Raw genomic sequence first — 12637 nt, 5'->3', positions numbered from 1 at the left:
GGCTCACGTCACTGGCGAGTGATCCTGGACGCCCCCCTTCCCCCCCCCCCCCCCCCCCCCCCGCTTGAGCGATGTGCAGGGAGCAGTGTGGTGGAGGGCCGCACGGCGAGTCCTCGCTTCACGCGCTCGTTGTAGCAGCAGCAGGAGATGCAATTGCTGCTACTGAATGACACTTAAGCTGTAAAATTAGCCTGCAGTCATCCCATGGTGGGAGAAACTGAGATGACGGTGTGCTGCCGTGTACTGTATCGCTCGGCATACTGTACCGTACCGCTCGGCCGCGTGGCTCAAGAAAGTAGTTTGTCATCGACTGCTCAAAAGCCGCGTTATGACGGTGCGTTTTCTGCGTTCTGCGAAACGTTTTCCCGACCTAGAAGAAGCGTGCTTATGGCGAAAACGCGTCACGTGAGCGTGTTAAGCGAGGACTTGCTGGAGAATGAGATGAGATGTTTGGGGTGCGGGCAAGTCCGTTGAGGGTCTGGAATGAAGAGACTGTTGGCACCATTTACATAAAAAAAAATCGTGGTTTGCTGAACACAGGCCCAAAGGCCCGAATCGCTGAGGGTCCAGCAACAAACGGCACCGGCAAAGGTGGATTGGATGAAAATGACTACGCTCTTTGAATTGAGTAAGGTTCAATCTTGATTCGAAGCTTTCGTGACTGCAGGAATCCATACTGTTTGGTTCTTTCGGTAAAGTCACGTAGGTAGAAATAAAATAAAACAAATCGCGACGTTTCGATCGCAACACAAGGTGTTTCTTTCTGCGGTTGCCCCACCTGATGACGATTGCTTGTGTTGAGATCGAAACGTCGCGATTTGTTTGATTTTATTTCTACCCACGTGACTTTACCGAAAGAACCAAAGAGTATTGAGTAAGGTTATCATGAGAATACTGAAAGCGGGGTCCATAGGAGGGAATTTCAAAGTGGAGCCGGGTATGAGAGAAAAAGCAGAACGGGAAAGTGTTGACATCCAGTGTGGTGGGGTAGGTGGGCCAGTTGGTGAGCGTATTGTTGTGACCTGCGTGTCGGATGATTGCGGCCGAGGAGGGTGGGGCTAGCCGATATTAAACGCGCGAAGCGGCCGCGTCTGCGTCTGCGCGTCACCAACGAACGCGGCTCCGTGCACGTGCGCGCGTCCCTGCAGAACATCAACGCGCACGCGTGCGTCACGGGGAAGCCCATCAGCCAGGGCGGCATCCACGGCCGCATCTCGGCCACGGGCCGCGGCGTCTTCCACGGCATCGAGAACTTCATCAACGAGGCGACGTTCATGAGCTCCGTGGGCCTGACGCCCGGCTTCAAGGGCAAGACTTTCGCTGTGCAGGTGGGTACGCTTCGCTCGCTCGCCCAACTTCCCATCAACTCGTGCATTCGCCTCTGTCTCTGCCTGCCGGACCGCACGCCTAGATCTTCCACCTACTAAGCCGACACATTTGTCAGTTCCGGAGCCCTGCTGCCCAGAGGTCGCAACCGGGTACCCGATACCTGTACCCTACCCGATACCCGGCTACCCATACCCAGTCGGGTACGGGTACCCGTTTGCAACCCTGGTGCGGCCGGGTACGGGTACGGGTAGGCCGTGAGTCACTAGTGAGTAACTGTTTGTCACTCATTTCCCAACGTCTTGTCTCTTCTCGCAATTCAAGTTCCTAGAATCAACCCATCCACGCCTGCAACATGGCTTCATCCCAGAGGTCGCAATCGGGTACCCGATACCCGTACCCTACCCGTACCCGGCCGGGTACGGGTAGGGTAGGGCTACCCGTACCCGGCTGGGTACGGGTAGGGTACGGGTACGGCTGGGTACGGGTACGGGTACCCGTTTGCGACCCTGGTGCGGCCGGGTACGGGTAAGGAATGAAAACCCGTTTGCGACCTCTGCTGCTGCCTGAACACCTGCTTGCAAAACGCACTCGCCCGTCCGCTCGTCCACCCGATCGGCCGCATTTCTCTTGCTCGCCCACGCGCCTCGCCCCTTTTCCAAACACGTGGATTGTCAAGTATTTTATGCACGGCCACTCTTGTAAGTGTCCATAATTGGACACAGAATGGACAAATGTGGTTGCTTTTTGTTTGGGCGGGGGGGGGGGGGGATGCGGTGTTTCTTTTTGGTAACACCTTCCACTTAACCTTCGTTCCCTCCCTGACGCCGGCCACGGAGGCTGCACTTGCGAGGCAGCTCTTTAAAAAGCTGCCCTTTGCGAAGCTGCAAAGGCCAGGCACTTGGATGGCCACGAACCCCTTGGGGAAAATGAACTGTGGGAGGAGGGGGGGGAAGGGACTAGGAGGTCAAAGCCCAACGATTTCCCATGGCTAAATTTATCTCTCCCGCCTCCATCCTTGCTTTGAGTTCTCCTAGCAGCTAGAATGAGTGTGTGGGTTGCCGTGTGGGTTGCCGTGCGGGTTGCCGTGTGTGGGTTGCCGTGTGTGGGTTGCCGTGTGCGGGTTGCCGTGTGCGGGTTGCCGTGTGCGGGTTGCCGTGTGCGGGTTGCCGTGTGGGTTGCCGTGTGGGTTGCCGTGCGGGTTGCCGTGCGGGTTGCCGTGCGGGTTGCCGTGTGTGGGTTGCCGTGTGCGGGTTGCCGTGTGCGGGTTGCCGTGTGCGGGTTGCCGTGTGCGGGTTGCCGTGTGCGGGTTGCCGTGTGCGGGTTGCCGTGTGCGGGTTGCCGTGCGGGTTGCCGTGCGGGCTGCCGTGCGGGCTGCCGTGCGGGCTGCCGTGCGGGCTGCCGTGCGGGCTGCCGTGCGGGTTGCCGTGCGGGTTGCCGTGCGGGTTGCCCTGCGGGTTGCCCTGCGGGTTGCCGTGCGGGCTGCCGTGCGGGTTGCCGTGTGTGGGTTGCCGTGTGTGGGTTGCCGTGCGGGTTGCCGTGCGGGTTGCCGTGCGGGTTGCCGTGCGGGTTGCCGTGCGGGTTGCCGTGCGGGTTGCCGTGCGGGTTGCCGTGCGGGTTGCCGTGCGGGTTGCCGTGCGGGTTGCCGTGCGGGTTGCCGTGCGGGTTGCCGTGCGGGTTGCCGTGCGGGTTGCCGTGCGGGTTACCTTGTGGGCCCGGGGATTATTGGATTGGTACCGATGATCGGTACCAGCGCTGTCAAGATTGGCCTCTATGGAAGAGATTAATAACGGACGCTGCTGGATAGTTGGATGCAGTCGCCCTCCTACAACAGCGGAGGGCAGAAGAGTGACAACTCACAACAATGAGTGAAGCAACCAGGTGGCTAAAACACTGAAAGTTGACACAGTAGGGGGCACGGGTGGTGAATCTGCCATTCATCACAGTCGTTCAATCCATGGCACCGGGGTCTGTCCCGTGACTTTCTGCCCGGCACAAGTGCCTTGGTGACGTCACCGGCATTTTAGTGGTGAATGGATGACGGCTGTTGTCGGTGTGTCTCTGCGTGAGTACCTGTTATGGTGTGGAATAAACATCGCCACGAGAAAGACAAAGGCGGCCGGGCGTGGTGCTGGCCACCCACCCCCTCGTGTGTCACGGTGCCGGCTTTCGTCGGTGCTACTCGCTAACGGCACTTGCCCCCAAACGTTTGTTGAGGCCCTACGGTGCGGGTCCTTTGTCTTTGCGTGTCGGCCAGGGTTTCGGTAACGTGGGCATGCACTCGATGCGGTACCTGACCCGAAACGACGCCATCTGCGTTGGCGTCGGAGAGATCGACGGCAGCATCTACAACCCCGAGGGCATCGACCCCAAGGCGCTGGAGGAGTACAAGCTGGTGAGGCGCTTGACGCGACCAACGGACACAAAGGTCCCCCGCGTAGCCTCTACCAGTCCGACGGGGCAGGTGCCGTTTAATTCGTTCGTGACGCGGAGTCGGCAAAGCAGCCGTCGTGCCAATGTTGGGGGGGGGGGGGGGGGACCACGTTGGGGGGCGCTATTCCTTTTTGAGGGTCGCATTTGTCACTTCGAGTGCGCATCAAGATTGGGCGACGTCCACAAAGCGACGGCCGACTCGAGCTAAGCTCTCGGTCTCTTGGAGACGGGTCGCAGATGCAACGGTGACGTTTCTGACGAAGGCGAACCGCCGCCGGATGTCAAGTGCCCTCGGAGAGCGCCGACAACGGAGGGCGTCACGGCGCGCGAGGGAGAGCGGTGCGACCGGCCCGCCACTGCCCGGCTCTCCTTCGTCTCCACAAATTCAATGCCCATTTAAGGCCGAGTCTACCTCGGGCAGAGTCTACCTCGGGCTACTTTGCAGCAGGCGCTGTGGGCTGCTGCTGCTGCTGCGGCTAGAGGGGGTCAATTGTTGAGAGGTTTTGTCGGGACATTGAGGTGCTTGGCCAATTCCGTTTTATTCATGGGAGTTCGGCTCCATCGGGGAGGGAGCTGGAGATGCCCGGAGAACACCCACCAGCACCGTCCGTGGGGATAACGCTCAAAGCTCCACGAAAGAAAAAGTAGTAAACTGAACTCATCATTTAACACCGTGGCATTAACGGGAAGATATCTCATTGGTGACGTTTCTGGCAACGGCCCTTCGGTGCACACAAACGACCCGACGCAGCATCGCCAAACAATTTGTTGGAAATGTGATAGCGCCGTACAGATGGATTTGCGCACTCGCCCGTTGGACCACCGGAAGTAGATTCGTCCAATTTTTCTGATCCGGTGCCGTGCGTGCGTGTGTGTGCGTGCGTGTGTGTGTCCGCGCGTGTGTGTGTGTGCGTGCGTGTGTGCGTGCCGCTGGTCCGGGGCCGGCTCTTTGTGAGCGCAGCAGCACGGCACGATCGTCGGGTTCCCCGGTGCAAAGCCGTACGAGGGCAGCATCCTGGAGGCGCCGTGCGACATCCTCATCCCGGCCGCAGGGGAGAAGCAGCTCACCAAGCACAACGCTCACCGTGTCAAAGCCAAGGTAATGAACGCATCCCGTACCCGAGAGACAAAGATTCCTCGTGTAGCCTGAAACAGACTGTTGGGGCAAGTGCTGCTAGAGGGCACAAATGCGGAAGCCGATGCACACGTGGTCGTGCACATGCGTACAAATACAAATATCCCGTATGAAGCACGATAGGCTGTTGCCATAAGTTCTATTTGTGACCACAGATGCAAATACACACACACACGTGTGCACACAAAGACACGTACGCAGTTATACGCACGCAACAACAACCGGCATTTGCCAGAGTGTCGGTGACGTCGCCATGGCGTTAGTGCCAGGCTATGTGCACCTAAAGGCCACGTGAAGTGTCGTATACGCACACGTACACAATCGTGCACCCCGATGGTACATGTGGCGTAGTGGTGGCACGCTCGCCGCTTATTGCTGTAGAGGCTCACGGTTTCGAATCCAGCAGCGGCTTTGAATAACTCTGCGGTGTTTATTAACTATTAAGCAAATACCACAAGCAGTCTGGTTCGTAGTGGATGTTAAAGATTCCCGTGACGTCATTCGAGAGTTGGGACATGGCGTGCAGGCGTCTTTGTACCAAATGTAAAAGATAATGCCGCAAATTACACGGCAGCAGCAGCCGCAGCAATCGTTGCCACCTACTGCGAAAACTCCAGCAGTGGATTGATCATACTCTTAGTTTTTTCGGTAAAGTCACGTAGGTAAAAAATGAAAAAAAAATGTATACAAATAAAATAATAAAAATCACTACGTTTCGGAGGCAACACAAGTCTCCGTCATCAGGTGGGACCGTCACAGCCAGATTTGCTGTATCAAGTGAGGCAGGGATTCCAAGATGCAAGTTCTGCCTCACTTGATACAGCAAATCTGGCTGTGACGGTCCCACCTGATGACGGAGACTTGTGTTGCCTCCGAAACGTCGTAATTTTTATTATTTTATTTTTATTAATTTTAATTTAATTTATTACCTACGTGAGTTTACCGAAAAAACTAAGATTATGAATCCTTGCAGTCACACGAAAGCTTCAAATCTAGAATTAAGTGGATTGATCGTCACTGACGATGATGATGACGAAGGCAGGCTCAGTGGATAATGCTGCCAGCCCCACTCGTGCCCGACCCTGTGCACGTGAACTGTAACCTCCACCCCCCCCCCCCCCGCCCCTTGTAGATTATCGCAGAGGGAGCCAACGGACCAACCACCCCGCTCGCCGACAAGATCTTCAAGGAGAAGAACGTTCTCGTGATCCCGGTGAGTGGTGGTGGCGACGCACGTGATGGCACAGAGGCCGGGGGAGGGCGGCAGTGTTTTAGTGCATTCTGGGAAAGCGGCCGTGCTTTTTACGGGTGGCCCGGTGTGCGATGGGGGGGAGCGAGCGGTGGTGAGCGAGGGGAGATGAGACTTGGGTTGTGATGAAGTTTAACGATTGTCCATTTCATGTTGCTCAGCATTTTATGTCCGATCATTTATGCACTATGCAAAAGGGCCTTTGCCTGAAACGTTGCCCACGATTTTTTTTTTTTATAATAATAAGGCTACAATAGGGGGTCTCTGTCTTTGTGTTCAGGACCTGTACCTGAATGCGGGCGGTGTGACGGTCTCCTACTTCGAGTGGCTCAAGAACCTGAACCACGTGAGCTACGGGCGGCTCACCTTCAAGTACGAGCGGGACTCCAACTATCACCTGCTTAGTAAGTGGCACCGCTCCGAACCCCACCACTACAGCACCCCCACCACTCGCATGTAAGCAGGCCAGGGAACATGACTTTGACATTTTCGCAACTCTGACGATGGAATGACGACGATGACGATGATAACGACGACGACGATGACGACGACGACGACGACGACGATGACGACGATGACGATGACGACGATGACGACGATGATGACGACGACGACGCATATTGAGGGTAGGTCAGAGGCATTGGAGTGGCACTCGGAGGTTGGTAACTGAGGTGAAAACCTAAAGTTGATGAGACTGAAACGGTGGTCCTTAAAGGATGTTAGCAAGATGGAGACCTAAAACCACGATGACTTGGTTGTGATCCTGAGACTGTGAAGAGCAGGCCTTATAGGTCACAAACATCTACAGGTTCTGGCAGAAGGAAGGGAAGTGATGATGGTTAACAGCATTGGCTTTGACCTCTTGTCCTTATTGACTGTGATTTATTTGAACATCGCTGTTGTCTTCCTTGTATCTGTAGTTCCATTTGTTGATCTGACCCTCCCCCCACCACCACCATGCCCACCCTTGTGCGCGGTGTTCCAGACTCTGTGCAGGAGAGCGTGGAACGCAAGTTCGGTAAACACGGAGGGCCGATCCCGGTGGTGCCATCCAGCGAGTTTCAGGCTCGCATCGCTGTGAGTTTAGCACTGGTCTCGTTGTCCCTCACCATCTCGCGCTCTCTCTTCCCCTGCTGCCTTTCCCGATGCGCCCATCCCCTACCCCACATCCATCTGTCACGGTACTGCCAAAGAAAATCGTAGATTCTCAATCGGGGCTTAATTTCTCGCTCCATTTTCCAGAGAGCTTCACGTCACAGATGTTTGTACAAGATATATGTGCTTCTAGATTTGAAGCTTTCATGACTGCAAGGATTCATATTCTTAGGTTTTTTCGGTAAAGTCACGTAGGTAAAACATTAAAATTAATAAAAGTAAAATAAAATAAAAATCACGACGTTTCGGAGGCAACACAAGCTTCCGTCTTCAGGTGGAACCGTCACAGCCACGACAGATGTATCAAGTAAATGAGAGATTACTTGATACAGCTGTCGTGGCTGTGACGGTTCCACCTGAAAACGGAAGCTTGTGTTGCCTCCGAAACGTCGTGATTTTTATTTTTTTTATTTTACTTTTATTAATTTTAATGTTTTACCTACGTGACTTTACCGAAAAAAACCTAAGAATATAGATATATGTGCTATTACATTTTTTTTTGAGGCCACACGGTGTAATTGACGAATGCGTGGTTCTTGGTATCGATGTATATTTTTACATTTGTATACCACCGGTCCACTCGTGGATGAAGGCCTGTCCCCACGCCATACGAGCCATTGGGTTTTCTTAACCAAACTTCTCCATGCTGGTCAGTGTGGGTTGGTGAAGTGTGGCGAGGGTAGGAGACCGGTTGTGGTATCGCTCGCCGCTGATGTTTGCCGTGGCCAGGAATCAAACTCAAGTCGCCAGGATTCGTAGCGTCGTTTGCTAACCACTGCGCTACCGCTCTGCCACAGTGGCAAGATGTTAACTACCTTGCACCGTATACAGGAGGAGATTGTGGGTTCGATCCTGACCTGGGCTCCTGTTGTATATTTTGTCGCATTGCTGTGACTCCGGGTCCTCTAGTTTTTCCACATTTAGAATAGACATGCGTTTTAGAGTTATTAGTCGCTATAAATTTCCACGTGATAAGTCACTTGGTTGAGGCAGCAATTGGTGCCAGGTTGCTTCTGAAAAAAAGAGTTAAATAGCTCGGTGGGCTTCACCTGGTGAAAAAAAAACGTTCGTAGTTTTTATAGTTTATAACGTAGTTTTTAAAAGTGGCAACAAAAAAATAGTTGGTTGATTAGTTAGATATATGTGTGTGTGTGTATACACGCATGTGTGTTTCTAGATTTGAAGTTTTCATGACTGCAAGGATCCATATTCTTTGGTTCTTTCGGTAAAGTCACGTAGGTAGAAAATAATAATAATAAAATGAAAATAACTCAATTAAATGACGACGTTTCGGAGGCAACACAAGCCCTCCGTCATCAGGTGGAACAGCCACAGCACATGTGTGTTTGTTGTGATTGTCTGTGTGCAGGGCGCTTCGGAAAAGGACATCGTGCATTCGGGTCTCGCCTACACCATGGAGCGCTCGGCACGGGTGAGAGAGCCCCACTCGGCACCTTGCTACTCTCGCCGCGTCCGCCGAACAAAGACGGCCGCCGCATCGCGCGCTCTCGGATGCGCTTTTGCGGCCGTCTGGAACGCTCTTGCTTCCGATATTAGGAATCTCCTGGAGCTGTGCGCTTTTAAGTCCTCTAGATGGAAAAGTCATTTATTTTAGAACTGCTTTTGTGTTTCGTCTGTCCTTTCCCAGCGGCTTCGCTTAGCACGGTTGGCTACGTACGGTGTGAAAGAAGTTCTACGTACATTCTGTCCCGTTGCTCACTCCACACCCCACCCACGACACGCCACTCGTTGACCCGCGTCGCTCGCTCCGATACTCGCTCACCACGCCGATTGGCGTTCGCATCGTTCACTTGCCACGCCGCTCGCTCACTCCCCGTATCACTCGCCGCGTTGCTCACGACCACGCCGCTCGCCGCACCACTCGCTCGCCGTGTCGCTCACCACGTGTTCTCTCCTCGCTCCTGCAGCAAATAATGCGCGCGGCGACGAAGTACAACCTGGGGCTGGACCTGCGCACGGCGGCGTACGTCAACTCCATTGAGAAGGTGTTCCGCGTCTACAACGAGGCCGGCCTCACCTTCTGATCGGGAAGTGACGGGGGGGGGGCGGTGGGGGGTCCGAGTCGTGGAATGGTGAGAACCAGCCTGGTCGCCCTCCTGCCTGCCAGCTTGGTCCATCGCCTCCAAGGACGAAGTGTCAGGAACGACAAAAAAAAATCCACAGCAACATCGTCGCCTGCGACGGTTCTGTCCAACGCAAAGAATTCTCTCTCTCTTGGTATCTCTCTCTCGGTTTCTTTCTCGGTCTCCTTGCAGTACAGCACGCGACGCTCGCGCTCGTTCGGCACAGCGGCGGGCGCCGCGATCACCGACGGCGGTGACGCGGCTCTGCACCGAGCGTTGTGGCCGCCTCCTCCTGCCTAGCGTCCACTACTCCGGTGCCCGGGACACTCTGTTACAGCGGCTGCAGCTGGCCAAGAAGGAACACTTCCTTGTCCTCTTTCCAAGTCGGTCAGCGATTTCGGCCCACTTGGCTTATGGCCTATGCCGGTCCTGGCCAAAGCGGTGACCCACGACAGTTCCCGCTGTCCGTGCCCCTCTGTGCACCGCCGTGCCAACACTGCTCCTTTACCCGCCCCCCGCCATGATTACATCAGTGACTGCCAACCACTCGGCTCTGTGTGGTGTGGTGGGCAAGCCGACGTTGCATAGTCCCCTGCCAGGTTTCTGTTTGTTTCAGTTTTATGTTTTTCCTTTTTTTTCCTTTCCCACCACATTTATTCCGATTCATGCACAGAAAGTGGTCCCCTTGGCAGCTTCTATCAGAGCACCGCGTCCGCCCGACGTGTTGGAGAACGGTCCGCAGAAGCAGACATGGCACGGCTACTTCTGAGATCCTTTCATGTTGTACACGAGGAGGGGGCGCTGCGCCCTCCACGTGCCGTGCTATGCAGGAATATTTCCCAAATTTTAAGTGAAAAAAAGCCAAAAATAAATTTCGCAAGACATCTGACGCAATCATTTGGGACTGGGCTGCGAGCATCAACTTGCTACATTTTTGAGGACTTTGTGTTTTAACACGTCGCTGATTCAAACCCCGGATTTCAGGATGCGTGGCTTGGCGCTCCCATCTCTGAGCCATCCAGCCACTCGCCTACTTTTATCTTTTTTTTATATTTTCCAATTTTCGATTTTCTCGTCGGGGGGATTTCGCAGGAGGAAACGGGTTACTTGTTGTTGTTGTTGCTTGTGGGAAGGCGTCATTATTGTGGCTCTGACAAATGCCGCGCGGCTGTCTCGGGACTCACCAGTTTACTCCTCTTCAGCGAGGACTTTGTTACGATGCTGATTATCATGACGCGTAACCCCCCCCCCGCCCCCACGACAGTGCACGCGCACAGGTCGCGATGTCCGACAGCGTTCTCGTCAACGGTACCCCCGCGATGACGTCGCTACCCGGGGCCTGCAACTTTGCTCTCCTCCCGATCAGATGATCGCGTCGAAGCAACGGCCACAGCGGCCGCGTCCGTAGCCATCTCGGTCAGGGTGGTGATGGAAGCCGTCTCAGTCTTTGGCTCGAAGCGGGTGGGCATTGACCCCTCCCTCCAGGCTGATCCATCTCGCTCGCTCCATCGCGTTCGTCGTGTTTGACTCACAAAACACTAAATGCCGCCTCCTATCTCCGACGCAAACACGCGGGGCTCCGCTCGCGTTTCCCGTCGCGTTCTCTTAGCGATTCGTGCGCCAAGCAGGCAACTGAGCGATTTGGGTCGACGCTCCCCGTGGGGGCGGTGTCGTTTAGCGCTGCGTCAAAGTCACGGAACGCACCTCACGTCTCGCTCGGAGCTCGTCATCCTCGTGCGCTCGTCACGGAGGTTTGGCGCTCGTCCCCAAGGTGTGTCGAGCCGGCTGTACCCCCCCCCTCCCCCCCCAACTCTGCACTTGACACTTGGGCTCATTGTCCCCATCCCCAGTGTCCACGGTGACTTGATGTTGATGATTTAAACAAAACATGTCTACGTTGGAGCTCGAGTCAGACTATCGTTGTTACGACACTCGTGATGTCACAGCGGCGCGTGTCACTATTCATCCGCGGGACTCCCCCCCCCCCCCCCCCGCCGCTTTATTCGCCGAATTCTCACGATTCGAGGTGGCAATTGGGATCGGAAATCTGCTGTGGGGTTTTTTTCTCGTCGACGGTGGTGCCTCAAGTGGCCACAGGATTCGTTCGTATGGCGCCCAACGCCCAGGGAGAAAACAAAACCCCGCGCTAATTAGACCACCGCTTTCATCGTTTGGCGAGCACAGACATCTGTTGGGATCATTTCAAGCGCCTCGGACCTCGACGCAACGACGACGCCAAAGAGTTCTATCGAGACTCCGTTTGACCGACTTTAAAGTCTTTCTATTTTTTGTATATCATTTAGAAAACTTCTCGTTATTTTTTGGACACGACGAGGAGGACACACGGCCTATGTGAGAGCTGTCTGTGCGTAATTTATTGGAGCGGGTCCCGCGCGTGTGCGGCCTTTGGTACCAGAGTCGGATAGCAGGGCACTGCGGTTGACAACTCTTCTTGTAGCCGTGGCTTAATAACTCGCACGGTGGGCTACGTACGGTGCGAAAGAAGTTCAACGAACTTGCATAGACTGGAGGAGGCGGCATCGTGACCTGTCGTGGGCCCGAGAGGGGAGTTGGTCTACTGGACGTGGTGGGCAAGGTGTACGGAAATATATTTCGCCGTTCCCCGGCTGAGATTCATACCTCGTTAGCTGAGCTTCGTGTGACGATACTGTCAGAAAATAAAGAAAACCTCATTTTCATTGTTCGGCAATGCAAAGCCATCTTGGCGAGCTTGGGCATTAAGTGGTCCGATTGTATTGGAGGCTTTCGCGACCAATGTTATTCGTAATGAAGGTTGATATTGGTGTTGGATCGCGTGAGTATGAATGGGATAACGACGTTCATTTTTACGCGATCTCACCCAAAACACCCCCCCTCACCACCCCCATTGTTCCGAACGGTTGAGTTGCGTTTGGTTTTGTGGATGGGTGGGCGAGTGGGGGTTGCATGTGCGCTCAAAACAAAAACGAGGCAAAAAATCACCTGGAATGTATGAGGAAAAAAATAAAGGAATGATTTAAATAAAGGGCGTTTACAACAAAGTGGTGGTGGTTGTTTTGTGTTTTGTGGTGTTGGCCATTCGAGGTGAGTGACTGCCTTGCCAAGATTCAACACAGGCGCCTTTGTCTTTGCAACACAATTAAATAAGCAAGGTCTCGTGCAAATATTCGATTCTACTTCAATAATGAAAGTAATTCTTGCACAGACCCATCGGCCACACATGGCCTTTTGGGAGTGCATCATCATGACGAAGTA

At 54.4% G+C, this 12637-nt stretch overlaps 1 protein-coding gene across 1 annotated transcript in view; it reads left to right on the top strand.

The window, feature by feature from the left end:
• Nucleotides 1-12423, top strand: part of LOC133354333 (glutamate dehydrogenase, mitochondrial-like) — a 36725-nt gene extending 24302 nt beyond the window's left edge. Inside the window, exons 6-13 of the mRNA XM_061571082.1 lie at nucleotides 1149-1328; nucleotides 3584-3721; nucleotides 4721-4858; nucleotides 6027-6107; nucleotides 6424-6547; nucleotides 7129-7220; nucleotides 8668-8730; nucleotides 9227-12423. Coding sequence (XP_061427066.1) covers nucleotides 1149-1328; nucleotides 3584-3721; nucleotides 4721-4858; nucleotides 6027-6107; nucleotides 6424-6547; nucleotides 7129-7220; nucleotides 8668-8730; nucleotides 9227-9343 — 933 coding nt within the window. The 3' untranslated portion in view covers nucleotides 9344-12423. The remainder of the gene's footprint in view (nucleotides 1-1148; nucleotides 1329-3583; nucleotides 3722-4720; nucleotides 4859-6026; nucleotides 6108-6423; nucleotides 6548-7128; nucleotides 7221-8667; nucleotides 8731-9226) is intronic.
• Nucleotides 12424-12637: the final 214 nt, after the last annotated feature.

Source organism: Lethenteron reissneri, chromosome 47 (genome assembly GCF_015708825.2).
Source record: "Lethenteron reissneri isolate LAM-NWPU_2019-01 chromosome 47, ASM1570882v1, whole genome shotgun sequence".
Classification (NCBI taxonomy): domain Eukaryota; kingdom Metazoa; phylum Chordata; class Hyperoartia; order Petromyzontiformes; family Petromyzontidae; genus Lethenteron; species Lethenteron reissneri.
This window is presented reverse-complemented; position numbering and strand designations above follow the sequence as displayed.